The sequence below is a fragment of the Triturus cristatus genome, chromosome 1_1, assembly GCF_964204655.1.
Source record: "Triturus cristatus chromosome 1_1, aTriCri1.1, whole genome shotgun sequence".
NCBI classification, from domain to species: Eukaryota; Metazoa; Chordata; class Amphibia; order Caudata; family Salamandridae; genus Triturus; species Triturus cristatus.
Window position 1 is genome coordinate 590245863 of NC_140579.1, and position 17921 is coordinate 590263783.

Sequence of the window (17921 nt, forward strand, 5' to 3'; positions counted from 1 at the left end):
CAACCAGTCGTCGAGGTAAGGGAAGACTGACACCGCTGACCTGCGCAGGTGAGCTGCGACCACCGCCATCACCTTCGTGAACACCCGAGGGGCGCTGGTAAGGCCGAAAGGGAGCACGGCAAACTGAAAATGCTCCGGGCATACCGTGAACCGCAGGTAACGCCGGTGGGCCGGCAGGACGGGGATGTGAAAATATGCGTCCTGCAAGTCCAACGCTAACATCCAGTCTCCGGGGTCGAGGGCGGCCAAGACCTGAGCCAGAGTCAGCATTTTGAACTTATCCTTCCGGAGGTCCAAGATGGGACGCAGAACTCCTTTGTCCTTCATGGGGACCAGAAAGTAGTGGGAATAACCACCACTCCCTACTTCTGGCCCAGGAGGTCGTGAATTCCTGCTGGAGAGCTGCCAAGTGTTCCCTCGACATGCGGTGGTACTGAGGTGGCATGGCTGGATTGACAGTGAAGGGAGTAACCCCTGCGGAGATCTGCAACACCCACTTGTCCGATGTGATAGCGTGCCAGTGGTGGAGGTGATTGCGGATCCTGCCACCCACTGGTGTGGGGTGCCCCTCAAAGCTCGGATTTGGAAGGTTTGGAGGTAGAAGCGGCGGAGGTGGACTGATCCCCACACTGATTCCCAGGCCCGCCCCTGAGGAAGCCACGGCCGCGCTGAGGCTGGTTCTGTACAGGCTTGCTGAAGGAACGTGCCTGAGAGCCCGTGCCTTGGCCACGAAAGGAACGAAGACCAGGAGTGGCTGGGCTTTTTGTGGAAAGACCCAAGGACTTGGCCGTAGCCCGCGAGTCCTTAAAATGCTCCAGCGCACTATCAGCCTTATCGCCAAACAGACGGGTGCCATCAAAGGGCATGTCCATGAGTGAACTTTGTACATCTGGCAAGAACCCGGTAGATCTCAACCAGGCATGGCGACGAAGCGCCACAGTTGTACAAATGGCTCTACTCAGTGAGTTTGCGGTGTCCAAACCACACCGAATGGCAAACTTAGCCGCATCCTTACCCTCTGCAACAGCACAGTACAGCTTGGGCCTCTTCAGGACACTGAGGCAACACCTGTGCAACAGCATCCCACACCATGTGGGAATAGCGGCCCAAGAGGCAAGCGGTGTTCACTGACCGCAGCCCTAAGCTGGCTGAAGAAAAGAACCACTGGCCGAACTGCTCCAGCTTCTTAGAGTCATTATCCGTCGGAGCCGTGGAAAAGGCCGTCTGGGACGTCGAAGCTTGGATGATCAGGCACTCGGGCGATGGATGAGTGGTCAGAAAGGCAAGGTCACCCGGCGCCGGGCGATGACACCTGGCGACATTCTTATCCACCGGGGCCCCCGTGGCAGGCTGCGACCAAGTGCCAAGCAAAAAGTCAGTGAGGGCGTCGTTAAATGGCAGCAGGGGCTCTGACGAAGTGGACGCCGTGTGGAGCACCTCAGTGAGGAGATTAGTCTTCAGGGCCACCGTAGGGAGATCAAGGTGGAGGACCTCAGCGGCCCGACGAAGCACCATCGTGTACGAGGCGCCCTCCTCCATGGTAGGCGGAGGAGAGGTAAACCCCGGGTCAGAGGCGAGATCGAGTCCGCCGGCCTCCTCTAACTCGTCCGCCCAGTCCTGCTCAGAGTCACAATGACGAGCAAGAGGGTCCTCGGATCCCTCCCAGTCATCCTCCACTTCCGCCGCATGCGGGACAGGCTGCGGCAGCAGGGTAGGGACCGGGGAAGGAACAAACGGCGCCAGGAACGGTGCCGAATGGGGCTGGACCGGCGCCGTGTCCCAGTGCGGTTACCAGTTAGGGACAAAAGTGTCCGAAAACCTGGGCAGGGGCGGGACAAATAGTACTCACTGCAGCGCCGGAGGCGGCGCTGGGGCCAGAGCCGGCAGCAAGGGATCCAGCGGGACCTTGTGGCACTGAAGCTGGAGCCAGCGGTGCAGGATCCAGTGGCGCCGGAGCTGCCGGCCCGACAGGATCCTGACACGGGACCGCGGGGCCCGAAGTCCTAAACAGGCGGTCCAAGGTGGCAAGAAATTCTTGCACCTGAGCGGGTGACGCCGACGGACCCGGGTAAGGTGGGTAGGCCGAGGGACTCCCGGGCTCCGAAGGAGCTGCAGGGGGCAGAACCCCTGTCCCCCTCGTTCGCATCCGGGGATCGATGGGGGGACGTCGGAGAGCGACAACGCTTCTTCGACTTCTTTTTGTGTCGTCTCTTACCCAAATCCGAGGGTGAAGACTTGGAGCCCGAAGAGCGATGATGGTGGCCCCGAGAGCGTTCCCTGGAGCGGCCCCTGGGACGAGTGCCGGACCTCAAACAGCTTCCGGTGCCGCTCCCTCAAGGCCTTCGGGCCATGGCCAAACAGTCCATGCAGGCCCAGGAGTCGTGGTCGCTCTCCAGGCAGTAGAGACAGACGTTGTGGGGGTCCCCCACCAACATATTGCGCCAGCAGGCCCCGCAAGACTTAAAACCAGGCATCCCTACGGCACCAACTCAAACTTACAGGAGACAAAAGTCTCAAAAAGATAGTAAAAAAGTGACTAAGGTACGTGCTCTAACCGGATCTGCGCTTACTGGTGCGGAAAAAGGAAGAACTGACGTCAGCGCGCATGGGTGGCGCCTAAGTAGTCTCCGTGACGTCGTCTCAGTGCATACGACGCCAGCGACCTACTGACGCGCAGGGGTACTGCTAATGAAAAAACTTTCCGGATCCAGTCTGACGCCTGGGGATATTCTAAGGTAAGGAATCTATCACTAACTTTTCTCCTTCAGATTCGCTACTTCTTTGCTGTTTAATATGAATATTAAATGCATCACTTCAATCTATGCGTCTTACACCACACATACTTTCCCCTTAATAGTTGTTCTTTTTCAGTGTCAAATTACTTTCACATCTTGTTAATGGGCTAGGCCCAGCTTCCCAAACATCCCTTTTGAATGGGAATATTATAATCACAAACCTAGTGACTGAAAGATACTGTACTGCCTGATGATGTAAAGCCTCATAAGGATCACATTACCTTATAGTTCTTCACTGAATAAATTAGCCTGTTCCCTGCTTAACACAAAAGGATAGATTCATTTAAAAAAAGAAGAGTGGGAAACACCATTTGGTGGGAGTGGGGAACAAAGTGAAAATGCAGGCTCAAGGAACCAGTGGAGGAAGTGGACCAGTGGAGAAAGACAGCGGTCTTGTCTTTTTCAAGTGAAATTGGGGAATGGGGAAAATGACAAGCTGGTTCTGGGTTGTGACTAGAGAACATAAAAGTTGTTCAGAAGTACCATGGACATCTATGAATTTAAATGGTTCATGATTTAAATTAGCCAGTCTATGTTCTTCAAAAGCATACCCTCCTCGCTTCTCCTAATATACACATCATCATCACCCCAATTGTAGCACAGAAATAAAAAGCTAGTGAGAGTAATTCAGAGTGATTAAAACATTCCAGAGTTCAGAGTTAGCTAAGAAGAGGGTTTGTTGAGTAAGTGCTAAGAAAAATAAGCATTTCTGTAATTTCTAAGCAGACTCCTATCATGCACAAGGTAGTAGGACGATAGAAAGAGACCACTTGGAAAGCTAGATAATGTAACTTGTTACGTATGACAAAGATCAAACTGTTATAGGCGAAGCATTATTTGAAAAATGAGCAAGGATGTATGACAATTGCTATACTGATTTCAAGATTGGGCCAAGTACTACTGCAAGCCAAAATGGCTCTCTCCCAGTCCTCTCTCCAAAAGAAGCACTATGCTGTCTCACACAACCACTAGCCTCAAACTATGCTGCTTGCACTCAAACACTAGCAATGTCCTGTGTGCATTACGTGGCCTACCTGAAGGCCAACCTGAAGACCCTCACTTGCCATACTACACAACAGGACTCTCCTCATCAATCATGCAACAGACGGAGCCTCATGGTGGCTCTCACACTCTGCTCACTGACATACCTGGATTGAAGCTTCTGCAAGGAGTTCATCTTGCCCTTGCTGAAGCTTAAGACATCTTTGGTGAGGGAAACTGCCTCCTTAGTGAGATCCATAGTAACGCTTATTGCTTCCTTAGTGGCATCTTTGGTCATGTTCAGCGCACTTGTCAGTTCTGCCTCCAAGTTTTTCATCGAGATGATATCCTGCCCACTCATTGATGGGGCCCTGCTGTTATGAGGCTGCAGTGTCATAGAGGAACTGCTAGTCAGGTCACATTGTTTTGTTTGGAAGCCCTCCATGGCTTCATGAGCCTCATCAAGCACCCCTAAACGCTCAGTGCAGAGATCAGCATTATTATCCTCACAGTGGGAATTCAGCAGCACCCCGCTGTCCATAATTTTTGTCTTACCATCCAAGGGCACCAAGTCACTACCCTCTATGTGGTTAGCAGCCACATCCAGAGAGACATCCCATTTTGATCCTTTTGAATCGGAGGCAAGGGCCTCCCTGCTCTCAGAATGGGAGAGCTCAGCCTCTACAAAACTAGTGGTTTCATAGTCTGCAGAGAGGTGCTCAGGTTCAGAATTCAGGACAGGGGGTAGTAGTAGGGCGATCTCTGCGCTGGTGAAGAGAACACCCATGCAAGAGGTCTGTAGCGGAGTAGAAGGGCCCATCAGTGTCTGAGTGTCCTCAGTCAGCAATTCCTGCAGCTCTTGTAACTCCTCCTTCATTCTAAGCAGCACCAGATATTGATAATGGGTCAACCTGATCTTTACATGAGCTGTAGAGTGCATTAGGATATGAACATCTGCAGATGCCTCCAGTTCCTTGGTTTCTGTCAAACTGCTACTGCTGCCTCGAGACAGTAATCCTTTCTGTGGATTTGAGAAAACCTTTTGAAAGTTCTGTTCTGGCTTTGACCTTTGACCAATCTCAGTTTCTCCTTCCGTGCTAGTGACTGAGGAATGGTAGCTGAGTGAAGGCTTTATAGGAGTTGATGAGGTTTTCAAGAGCTGTCTGGACTCTTGCACCTGCTTGTATCGGTTAGGAAGGCATGCCCAAATAGATAAGGGAAAGGCCGCAATGAAGCAGAGAGGTTTGCCCTTGGAACTTTCAGAACCCTCAAACTGCAGTGAAATTTCAGAAAAGTAAACAGACCACAGATTTTCTGAGGCCCGAGTCTTCAAAGCTTCATGTATGGTGCCCCTGTCATTTCCAAGGCCTGGGTCTACTGGGTAGGCATGGCGCATAAAGAGGCTGTGCAGCAGCCCAAAGCAACCCGTTGACTTAGGAAAACGAGAAAAAGTGGCATGGAAGAATTCAAATGCAGCAAAATGTCGGAAAAGAGACTGGAGGTCTGTGCAGCTACAGTGTGATACATGCCGGGTGTTAGTGGCGCTCATGCTGGGCATACACACAGAGAGGCACTGAGGGCGGTCAGGGTGATCAGCCATTTTCTTCTCCACAGGGATAGAGAGCTGTGGAAAGAAAAAAAAGACAAGGTAAAATTTCCAAGAAACTAAAAAACACTTTCTCTGGTCTATGCTACAGTAGATGAAAGCTAAATAATTAGAAAATATATAAGCTTTTCTGACAGTGCATGTAGGTCTGAAAAAGAGTGTGTCATGTAAGGTGAGGAAATCTACAGTAGCACCCGGCAAATGATTTGCCTATCAATCAACCCAGCTCATCTATGGTCAAGTCAAAATCTGAGAGATGGTTAGTCAGTGCAGGGAGGATAAGGGAGAACAGGAGAGTGCTGATGAAAGAGATGCAGGCCCAACAGTGAGCTTACAAAGGGACGTTTCTGGATAATCTATCAAAACAAACACACTACAGGAGAACTATGTAAGGTACCCTTTCTGTTCAATAGCAGCAAACCATTTATCGTTTCATGCAAACTTTTCGTTAGCTATGTTATAGAGCAGAGGTCTTCAAACTGGGGGGCGGACCCCCTATGGAGGTCTTAAGTGATCTCAGGGGGGGAGCCAGTCTCGGGCTAAGGGAAGCATTATGCTTTCTTTTAAGTGTTAAAAACATGAGCAGCAGTAAGCCACTTTGTAATGGGTCATCACTAACAACGTTTGTCATTTATAACCTAACTGGGAGCACGCGTAAAAAGAGGTAACAGAGCTTAACTGTAATGTTTTATTATGTTTTGACATATTTAAACGTTGACTATTTAGCAGAATAATTGAGAAACAATTGAAGGGCGGGGGGTTTACAGGGACGCAGCATGAAGAAGGATGAAGACCCTTCTATAGAGAAAAGCCACACTGGCGCTAAAACTGCCTTTTGTATAGGCAAGATCTTCAAAAAAAAGCAGAACGGCATTTTACACATGGAATTCCAATTTCTCACCTGTGTCCTTACAAAAAAAATCCAGACATGAAGTGATCATGTCATTACCTACTACAGATTAACTGGCATTAATTAGGTAGCAACTTCTGCTGTGAAAGCATTCACGGCTCATCAGCATGGCAGATGGACTATCCCAAAGCCTTTATCCTCAGCTACTTTGCTGCAGCAGCACACTTTCCTCCACCACAGTCCCAGGGTCTCCTGTCACCATAGGAATTATCTGTGAAGGGATTCTACTTCGGTTCCCTCACTTGGGCCGCATGAGAGTATATTTACCTATCCTGGGCACATCCAGTCTTTGGGCGTTTAGGTTGAGTTTTTGATTGGGTCAAGAGTATGTGATATGTTACCTATCTATGTCCAGCTATTGGAAATAATTGCTATTTGCAAGGATGTTGTACTTACAATCCCTAGCTTTTATACTAAACTCAAACAGTGCTTAATAAGAAAGCTAATAAGGTGACTGGTGTGCCACATTACACAATGTAGCTTAATGAATGGCAGACCTGTATCTGTGGAGGCTCCTGATATATTCCCACTAACATCTTATCAGCTGATGGTAAGCAGTAAGAGAAATTCAGATAGGTGAGGCTTCATGTCCAGCAGTGAGAAACAGGATTGTTATCTTGCATGTCATTTCATTCAAAGTGTTCTGCCTACGTCTGATATGTCAAGGGTCTAAATATTTCTCTCCATGTACTCAGATCTTCTTCCAATTAAGGAATTATATTGAAATGACACCATACACACACAATTAGCAATCCACCATTCTTTCAACTCTTCCCATCACAGATCCCACTCACCTATCCTGCATCCAATGCATTGGGATTCGCCTCTTTGATAGTATCAGGCCCATGCCACAAAGCAATAGTTGTTTAGCTTATTCTTGTTAAACAAATTGGCATTAAAACTTGACTATGTGATGGTCACTACTACATATTAACACACACCAACAATATAGTTACACACAATTCACAGACTACAATTTCATTGTTTTTTTAATGGCACACTTCATTCTATATCTAATCTCTTTCTACTTTCTCACTGTGACTGGAGGTGAATGCGGAGGGAAAACAAAAAGGTGAGGGAGAAAAAACGAGGACCAGCAAGTGGAATTCAAAAATCACAACACTCCTTGTATTCTGAAAAACTCAATTTGATTTAACGTCATATTACCACTCCCCACAAATGCCACCTCAAAGATCTAAAATAGGAACACTCAACATCATGTCATGTACAGAGGAGAGGCCAAAAACTATTTTATAGCTCGCAAGAGTATGGTCTTCTCGGCCTTCCCAAACTTTGAGCGCACCATTAATAGGAAATAATTCACCAATTCGACCTGGGAAAATCATCTGTATCACTGTGATGAGGACACTTTTTCCGGAAGCCAGAAAACACAGCATGCGGGACGTTTAAGGGCGAAAGAGTCCCCACTCAAACAAAACATAACACAACTCTTCAAAGCCCATATAATAATACATCAAGCAAAAGGTTATACATATGGATTCATCTATCTTTGAAATGCCATGCAATAGACAACTACAAGAGAGACTGCCAATGTATTTAAATGTATTTTAATTGAAATAATTCAAATTCCAGAAATACTTTAAGCAACAACAAAAAGGTATTCTTGTTGTCTTATAAGTGCCCTCAATCAAAGACTTACCGCTCGTGGGTCAATTCAGTCCAGAAAATTAAAAACAAGGTCTCTGTTGTATGCTCCCAGTCCAGGAAACAAGGAGGAAATCTACAAAGTCATAAATTCTTTGTATCAAGACAGACAACAGGAGACAGTTACAAATGTTGATACACATTTCGGTGGACAAATCCTGGTCTGTATGCCACCTTCATCAGGATAAAAAAATAATAATAATATCATGGATGAAAATCTTCAACACCTTGATTTGTTGAACACCTTATTCGAGGATAGATGAAACCATATATATATATATATATATATATATATATATATATATATATATTATCTACTGGCGGTAGAGACTCAACCGAGTAATCAATTCCAGGTATCAGATGTGCCTATGTTGAGAAATGTCTATTCATTAGCAGGCCATGCAGATGAAACAGTGGGAAATACACAGGAGGAGCTTCGTGAAATGGGGATTAATAGTACCAGCCCAGCCACCAGCCCTTTCCGTCCCCCATCAACTTTCATTCCAATTATGCCACGGGATGCTATAGACATTTTCAGTGACTGTGTTATTGATGAATTGAAAACGTTGAACAGAAATATATTATGTGAAAATAAACACAGAAGTTATAATGAACAACAATATTCGAGATTAATTAAGAAAATCAATGACCATAACAACATAATTGTGAAAAATGCAGATAAAGGGGGCAATATTGTGCTCTGGCCACGTGATGCCTATATTAAAGAAGCCTATAGACATCTTGGGGATCCATTATGCTATAGGAAGGCAACTTTTTCTGAATTAAGAGCAGTAAAAGATCTGGTCTTCAGGGAACTAGCACAGTGGAAAAGAATGGGTCTTATTAGCAAAGAAGAATATAATTTTCTGAAAACTGATCACCCATGTACTCCGACGTTGTACTTCATACCTAAAGTACATAAACAAATAACCCCGGTACCTGGGCGACCTATAATATCTGCCCAACGTGGATTATTAGAAACTATGTCCAAGTATGTTGATTTTTTTCTTAGAGATTTTGTAGAATTGCTTCCTTCATATATAAAGGATACTGGCCACTTTTTAAATAAACTTAGGGAGATTACATGGAACAGCGAATATTGTTTTATTGTGATGGATATATGCTCCCTTTACACCAGCATTAATCATGAAGATGGCCTTGAAGCCACAAAACAATATCTCGAAAGCAGGGATGTAAAATTCAATGAACATAACAAAATGTTATTGACTATGATACGTATATGCCTAAATAACAATTATTTTTTGTTCAACAAAGAAGTTTATCAACAACTACGGGGCGTGGCGATGGGAGCATGCTTCTCCCCCAGCTATGCATGTTTGCATGTAGGCTGGTGGGAGGAGCATGTCTTAAAACACATCTTGATAAACTCAGACATATCTAACATAGTAAGATGGTGGCGTTTCATAGATGATGTCTGCATAATATGGCATGGCACCACTGAATCCGCACAAAAATTTGTTGATACTATCAATATCAACAGTCTTAACCTGGAATTTACAGCAAACATTAACAAAGAGAGAGTTGAGTTCCTGGATGTTGAGATATATATTACTAACAATATCATTAATACAACACTCCATAGAAAAACAACTGCTGGGAACTCGATTCTCCATGCTAGCAGCACCCACCCTGGACATTTGATCAAAAGTATTCCCTATGGGGAATTTCTTAGAATTAAAAGAATTTGCAGCAATGAACAAGATTTAACTATTTGCCTAAATGAATCAGTAGAGAGATTCTTAGCAAGGGGTTACAAAATGCTTGATCTTAAAACTGCCCTAGCCAAAATACAAAGCCCTCCAGACATAACAACAAATATTGACAAAGATGTGATTCCTCTGAGCACTAATGATGAACCAAATAAAAAAGAAAAATCATTAGTCAGATTAATAACCATGTATAGTTGCCATCACAAACGATTTAGAGGCATCATTACGAGAAATTGGCCTATTTTAAAGTCTGACATTTCATTATCATCAGAAATACAGGATTCACCATCTATCACATTTAGAAGAGCACCCTCTATGAGGGATGCACTTGTAAAAACTAGCCCAGAAATACAAAAAGAAAAAACGAACTGGTTAACGAATAAGACAGGTTTTTACAAATGTAGCTCATGTAGGGCTTGTAAATTTGGCATCAACAAAACAGAGTTTTTAGACGCTTTCTCTACAAACACATGTAAAATTAAAGGGCAGTTTACATGTAAGACCGACTATGCGGTCTATGTCCTGGAATGCACTTGTCAATTAAAATATGTGGGCAGTACAAAACTTCAAGTTTTTAACCGCATTCTTCAGCATTTACGGGCTATTGTCAACTCTGATTCCAACTACCCTGTGGCTCGACATTTTAAACTAGTGCATCAAAACAATTTAAATGACCTCAAATATTTTGTCATAGATGCCGTACCTAAATCCATCAGGGGTGGTGACAGAGAGAAACAATTACGCAGATTAGAAAGCCAGTACATAGTACAATTAGATACTAAAATGCCAAACGGTTTAAACACTGGGGAAGACCTGCACAACTTTTTGTAGTTAATCTTTGGAGTATTTTTTGTACAATTTTATTTAAGAACTTCGTGAGATGGCAAGAAATTTGATCTTTGAACGTTGTATCTTAAATTTGCTGCAAATGATCTGATCAAAGAAAAATATAAGTCTATTAATAATTATTTTGTGATAATGGTTTTTAGGATTGATGTTTTAATCGTGTAAGAATGATTTTTATATGAGCTACAACCGTCATTTTATTGGATCTTAACTAGTTTTACTTGTTTTTACTGGTTTTTATCTGGTATGTATGAGGTGGGTGGCTTTGTTAATTGCTATTTGCACACGGTTTTTTATCCTTATTTATTTACCATTTTTCATGCACTGTACTGTTAAGAAGCTCTAAAAAGAACTAGCGAAACTGAACATGAGACATGATTTTCGCTAAAATAATCAGTTATAAATTTAATCTCAGGTATCTTAGTATTAATACTAAACCCCTATGGAAAAACTCTTAATGTATTATATTTAGATAATTTTTTGGTTTTTGCACTTGGCACTTTATATCAGAAAAGCAAATACAAAAGAAAATGCAGGTATATAAATACACATGTTCCCCTTCCTGAGTACAGACAAGGATACATATGTTAAATATTGGGCACTTGCCCATTATAACATAACTGTTATTATGTTTATATTTGTTCTGACATGCATATTTATGCTTCTTTTCTGATTCAAACAAATATATATATGTTGAATTAGGGGCACTTGCCCACCAGAACTTTGAAACTTTGAAATTTTAAAACTTATAAATTTTAAAATTCAAAAACCATTGTGTTTATAATTATATTTATAATTGTCTATATTCACACATCTACTCCTGCAATTGCAAAAAATATATATTGGATTAGATGTGCACACATAACAGCGACTATGTAACTAGATAACTTGAGTGTTTAGTCTGTTGTCTCTATTTACTCCTGGGAGGGGCCAATGTTCAATTACACCTGTATTTAAACACGTAGGTGATCGGGGCATGTCATGTGATCAAGACCGGGTTTCCCGGTCGAAACGCGTCATGCTGGCTGGAAATATGGAATAAAGCACTGAAATTCAAAAGAATACTTGGCTGTGTGGTGGTCCGTTCCTGCTTTTTCGTTCAACGGATTAATGCTGGATCGTGCTCGATATATATATATATATATATATATATATATATATATATATTATCTACTGGCGGTCGCCAGTAGATAGTTATAGTTACAACCTAGTTTCCATAGGAAATCTCAAAATTCTATTTTGAAAAACTTGGGCGCCGGTTGACGAATCCTCGCGAAATTTTCAAAACTAATGGGGCGCTCTGTTCAGCTCCTACCCTGAAAGTCTCGGGGTGATTCGTCAAGCGGGGGCCGAGAAAAAAGAGGGGTCCCAAAACGCGTTTTCCCCATGCATTTTTCCATAGGACCTTTAGACACAGCTACAGCCAGAACGGCTGAACAGAATTACTTGAAATTTGGCAAAGAGGTAGTCCTCAGGTCAGGCATGTGCCTTTTGCATATATGGTGTAAATCCGTTCAGTAGTTCCTGAGAAAATCAAAAGTAAAATCATATACATATCTGGGCGGAGCCTAACCACACATCTCATTGTGAGATCTGATTGGCTGTCAGCACTTCATCCAAGAAGTGTTGGCAGCCATCTTGGGATCAATATACATAATAGCACCTCATTAAAAAGCATTGCAGTTAATAGAAGGTTTTAAGACCTTAGTTACATTATAAATCATTTGTTGATGGTACCATACTCATTTTAGGAATTGTAGTATGTTCTAAGGTGATTTTACCATGTGAAAAAGCCTTCTGCTGGGATATCATGAATCATGTTTGAGAGAAAACTATTTTCACATGCTTTTCCCACAGAGGTTTGTAAGGTGATCTATAAGCTAAACTGAGAGCATATTTTCTGTAAATTCACATTATCTTTCTCTGTCATGTGAGAATGAAGTCTGACATTCTCAGTAAAACATGTACATCCAACAAGGGCAGAGACTGTCAGTTGATTCCTTTGTGTTCTACTGCAGCTTCCCACAGTGTTCCAAAGAACAACTAGAGCGCTAACAGTCATACTTATGGCAAAGGTATGGCACACCTGAAGCCATCTTGATTGGAATAAAGTGGTAACATTTAAAACATTTAATTTAAAAAGGAACAAAATGAGAGGGTTCATTTTGCCATAGAATGTATCATTAGTGCTGCAGAAAGAAAAATTAGGGCACATTTTGAGTGACTTCTCAAATCCTCTTCTATTTCATTAAAGAATTCTGACATGCAGACTGAAACATGCACTTTCAATACCAGCAGCAGACTTCCCTGGTGAGCAGTAGCTTTACTACAGTGATCTAACGAGCAACTAGAGTGCTAACATTCTGAATTCATGGCAAATGTGTGACACATCTGAATGCCTTCTTCATTGAATCAAAGTAAAAAACTGACAGTATGCCTACTGAGGAGACTGCAGTAAATGAGGAAATTAGGAAACTTCATAACAAGTCTCCCAAGATGGCCACCAGAGACAAAAGAGCCCAAATGTAGCACAAATATCACCGAGATGTAGCCCAAGTATAGCCCAATGACAGAAATCCCAGAGTGTTTTAAAGAACAACTAGAGCGCTAACCGTCGTACTTATGACAAAAGTATGGCACACCTGCAGCCATCTCGATTGGAATAAAGTGGTAACATTTAAAACATTTAATTTGCAAAGGAACAAAATGAGGGGGTTCATTTTGCCATAGAAATTATGACTAGTGCTGCAGAAAGAAAACGTAGGGCACATTTTGACTTCTCAAATCCTCTTCTATTTCATTAAAAAGTTCTGACATGCAGACTGAAACATGCACTTTGAATACCAGCAGCAGACTTCCCTGGTGAGCAGTAGCTTTACTACAGTGATCTAATGAAGAACTAGAGTGCTACCATTCAGAATTTATGGCAAATGTGTCACATCTGAATGACTTCTTGATGGAACCAAAGTAAACAAGCATTGAAAATGCAATAGGTCTCGCCCTCGTTTAAGTTAAAGCAATTCTGTTTGTAATTAGGTGGCTTTTTAGCTTTGCTTTTATTAGTGTTTTTCAAAATTTCATGTAAATAAGATGCATATCTGTATATGTATGCATGCATTTATATTTGTATGTATATAGATATGCAGATTATATATATGTTTATATATGTATGTATATACATATATATACACATACATATATATAAATGCATATATGTGCATATGTGTGCGTGTAGAGAGAGGTAGAGAGAGGTAGAGAGGAAGAGATGTAGAGGTAGAGACGTAGAGGTAGAGAGGTAGAGGTAGAGACGTAGAGGTAGAGGTAGAGAGGTAGAGGTAGAGAGGTAGAGGTAGAGAGTAGTAGAGAGAGAGGTAGAGAAAGGTAGAGGTAGAGAGTAGAGGATGAGTAATAGAGAGTAGAGAGTAGAGAGAGAGTAGTAGAGAGAGTAGTAGAGAGTAGTAGAGAGAGTAGCAGAGAGTGAGTAGGAGAGAGTAGTAGTGAGTAGTAGAGAGTGAGTAGTAGAGAGTAGTAGCGAGTGAGAAGTAGAGAGTAGTAGAGAGTAGTAGAGAGTGAGTAGTAGAGGGAGTAGTAGAGAGTAGTAGAGAGTGAGTAGTAGAGGGAGTAGTAGAGAGTGAGTAGTAGAGGGAGTAGTAGAGAGTGAGCATTAGAGAGTGAGTAGTAGAGAGTAGCAGAGAGAGAGTAGTAGAGAATGAGTAGTAGAGAATGAGTAGTAGAGTGAGTAGTAGAGAGTAGTAGAGAGTGAGTAGTAGAGAGTAGTAGAGAGTAGTAGAGAGAGAGTAGTAGAGAGTGAGTAGTAGAGAGTGAGTAGTAGAGAGTGAGTAGTAGAGAGTGAGTAGTAGAGGGAGTGAGTAGTAGAGTGTAGTACAGAGTGAGTAGTAGAGAGTGATTAGTAGAGAGTAGTGGAGAAGTAGAGAGTAGTGGAGAAGTAGAGAGTGAGCAGTAGAGAGTGAGTAGTAGAGTGAGTAGTAGGGAGTAGTAGAGAGTTAGTAGTAGAGTGAGTAGTAGAGTGAGTAGTAGAGAGCAAGTAGTAGAGAGTGTGTAGTAGAGAGAGAGTAGTAGAGAGTAGTAGAGGGTGAGTAGTAGAGAGTGAGTAGTAGAGAGAGTAGTAGAGAGTTGTAGAGTGTGAGTGGTAGAGAGTGAGTAGTAGAGAGTGAGTAGTAGAGAGTAGTAGAAAGTGAGTAGCAGAGAGAGTAGTAGAGAGTAGTAGAGAGTAGTAGAGTGAGTAGTAGAGAGTGAGTAGTAGAGAGAGAGAGTAGTAGAGAGTGAGTGGTAGAGAGTAGTAGAGTGAGTAGTAGAGAGTAGTAGAGTGAGTAGTTGAGAGTGAGTAGTAGAGAGTAGTAGAGAGTAGTAGAGAGTGAGTAGTAGAGAGTGAGTAGTAGAGAGAGTAGTAGAGAGGGAGTAGTAGAGAGGGAGTAGTAGAGAGAGAGAGTAGTAGAGAGAGAGTAGTAGAGAGAGAGTAGTAGAGAGTAGTAGAGAGTGAGTAGTAGAGTAGCAGAGAGTGAGTGGTAGAGAGTAGTAGAGAGTAAGTAGTAGAGAGTGAGTAGTGTAGAGTAGTAGTGAGTAGTAGAAAGTGAGTAGTAGAGAGTGAGTAGTAGAAAGAAGTAGCAAGGGAGTAGTAGAGAGTGAGTAGTTTAATTTAAAAGGAACACGAGGAGGTTCATTTTGCCATAGAAATTATGATTAGTGAGGAAAAAAGAAAAATTAGGGCACAGTTTGAGTGACTTCTCAAATCCTCTTCTATTTCATTAAAAAATTCTGACATGCAGACTGAAACATGCACTTTCAATACCAGCAGCAGACTTCCCTGGTGAGCAGTAGCTTTACTACAGTGATCTAATGAGCAACTAGAGTGCTACCATTCAGAATTTATGGAAAATGTGGGACACATCTGAATGCCTTCTTGATGGAATCAAAGTAAACAAGCATTGAAAATGCAATAGGTCTCGCCCTCCTTTAAGTTAAAGCAATTCTGTTTGTAATTAGGTGGCTTTTTAGCTTTGCTTGTATTAGAGTTTTTCAAACTTTCATGTACATACCATGCATATGTATGCATATATGTATATGTTTGCATGAATTTATATTTATATAGATATGCAGATTATATTTATATGTTTATATATTCACTGAAAAAACCATAGGTTTCACACACGTTATAGTTACGAATTAGCATTTAAAAAACCTTGCAAATTCACTTAAAAAACCATAGGTTTCACACATGTTCTAGTTAGCTGGACATTTCACTCGTAAAAAAACAATGAAATTCCCCCGTTATAGTTAGTGCAGGCAACTATAACTCACGCGACCGCAATCCTCTGCTGATGACGTCAGATATTACATCACTGTATTTAGACACTTATTTACCCATGTCTTCTTCCATTAATATTTAGCTATACATATATTACAAATATTTATTTTTCATAAAGACACATATGTCATCAGTGATGTAATATCTGACGTCATCAGCAGAGGATTGCGGTCGCTTGAGTTATAGTTGCCTGCACTAACTATAACGGGGGAATTTCATTGGTTTTTTACGAGTGAAATGTCCAGCTAACTATAACATGTGTGAAACCTATGGTTTTTTAAGTGAAGTTATATATATATATATATATATATATATATATATATATATATATATATATATATATATATAACCTTTTGCTTGATGTATTATTATACAGGTTTGAAGAGTCGTGTTATGATTCATTTCTTCCAGAAGCCTCAGTGTTCCCTTTATCCAAATATTCGCCAAGCAGTCTATGTCCTCAAGCTGTTTCAGGCGAGATGCCAGGAACCCCTTCGCTGTCATAGCGCAAACTCGAAACTTAAGATACCTCCTCTCTTAAGACCTTTAATTCTCCATTAAGGATTGAATGCTGGAAACTCTGATTGCCACTTCCGGAACATTGATGTTTTCACTGTGCGCTAGTCTAGGGCAATCAAGGTCTCTTCAATCAAGGTCAGTGGCCTTTTCACAATAGGCATGGTCTAAGCTTTGCTAAGTAATTTGAATAATATCTAAGATAGGCTCCCAGCACTGCTCCTACCAGTCTCTTTTTTTGACTCTTTCAAAGCCAAAATGTGGTAGGAGCTGCAGACTAGAAGTTTTTTTTATTACCCCTCTTTGTTTCGTCTCTCTCCTCTTTCGGTACCCTTATGAAGCGGCAGGCATTGCTGCAGTAAACTCCCATGCCATCAAACTCCCCAGTGGGAGGACCTCAGATAGTCTCTCCATTCATCTGTTTGGCAGTCACTAAGCCAGTACCTCTACAAGGTCAGTCTGAGCCCTGGCACCAAATGTATCACCATCACCTTCTGGTATCTTCCCCACTCAGAAGTTGCCTATCCGGTTGCCCACAACAGCTGGTTTTTCCTCAGCTTGGAGTTCACTAGAAAGTATGGGCTGAAGCTCAGATATTCACCCGACAAATAAGCTTCAGTGGCGCACACTCTAGCCTTCACCCAGCTCTGGAAACCTCAGAAGACTAAGTCGTGCTGGAACACCGGGGATCCATGCCCTCGCATAAGCCCAGCTTCATGTGTTTCTTTTTGGGACTCTGGTGCAAACTCGAAATACACTGCACAGAGTTCAGGCTAACCAAGTTCCCTATCACCCTCAATAAATGAGCTGTGACCTGATCTCCAAACCGTCTTGCTAGGGCTCCATATGACTAAACCATATGCATTAACCCTGCTTCATGAACTTCATGTCTTTTGTGAAGAACTGCAGGTGTGAGATAAGACATGTGCAAGCACTTAAAATGCGCAAGGAGAAACGGATTGTTACTTGCCCTCTTGGTGTTGGCCAGCATCTTGTCCCAATCATCATATGAGATTTGCTCATCACAAACTCTTGTGCACTTCGATTTAAAACATGAATACAGCAGTAAAGAATAAATCCCCTGGGTGGGGGGGGGGGGGGGGGGGGGGGTGGAGGGGGTCACAGAAGTAGGCAATGAGCAGCCACACGTTAACAAGTAAGGTATCCCTGACATGTCTGTACCTTATGATAGCCAAATGCCCAAGAGCAGCCCCATTATACAGCAAACTGAATATTGGACAGCAAACAGCTTATGTACTCAGCGGGTTGGAAACTGCTAATGGGGGGGCGAGGGAGGACCAAGCAGGCTAGGGGTAAATCAAGCTGTGGAGTACAATGTCTGCTGCGTAGTGATAGGAGTGGTGCGAACACTGTGACGGTGAAAGGCAGGTACAGAGTGCATGGTGTTCAGCTCCATTTCGCCAGTGGTTGAATGAGAGGAGGTGGGTAGGAGCCCGGAGGTGCCACGAGCGCAGGAGGGTTGCACGTGAGTGCCTGGGAGGGCCGCCAGGGGGCGGCTATCAGGCCCTCTGGGTTCAGAGAGGGA

General features: G+C 42.9%; 1 protein-coding gene across 7 annotated transcripts in view; it reads right to left on the minus strand.

Moving 5' to 3' along the window:
- Positions 1-17921, minus strand: part of BLTP3A (bridge-like lipid transfer protein family member 3A) — a 1033704-nt gene that overhangs the window by 251593 nt on the left and 764190 nt on the right. For all 7 annotated transcript variants that reach the window (XM_085645841.1, XM_085645832.1, XM_085645827.1 and 4 more), the window contains one exon: positions 3944-5400. In XM_085645841.1, coding sequence (XP_085501967.1) covers positions 3944-5400 — 1457 coding nt within the window. The remainder of the gene's footprint in view (positions 1-3943; positions 5401-17921) is intronic.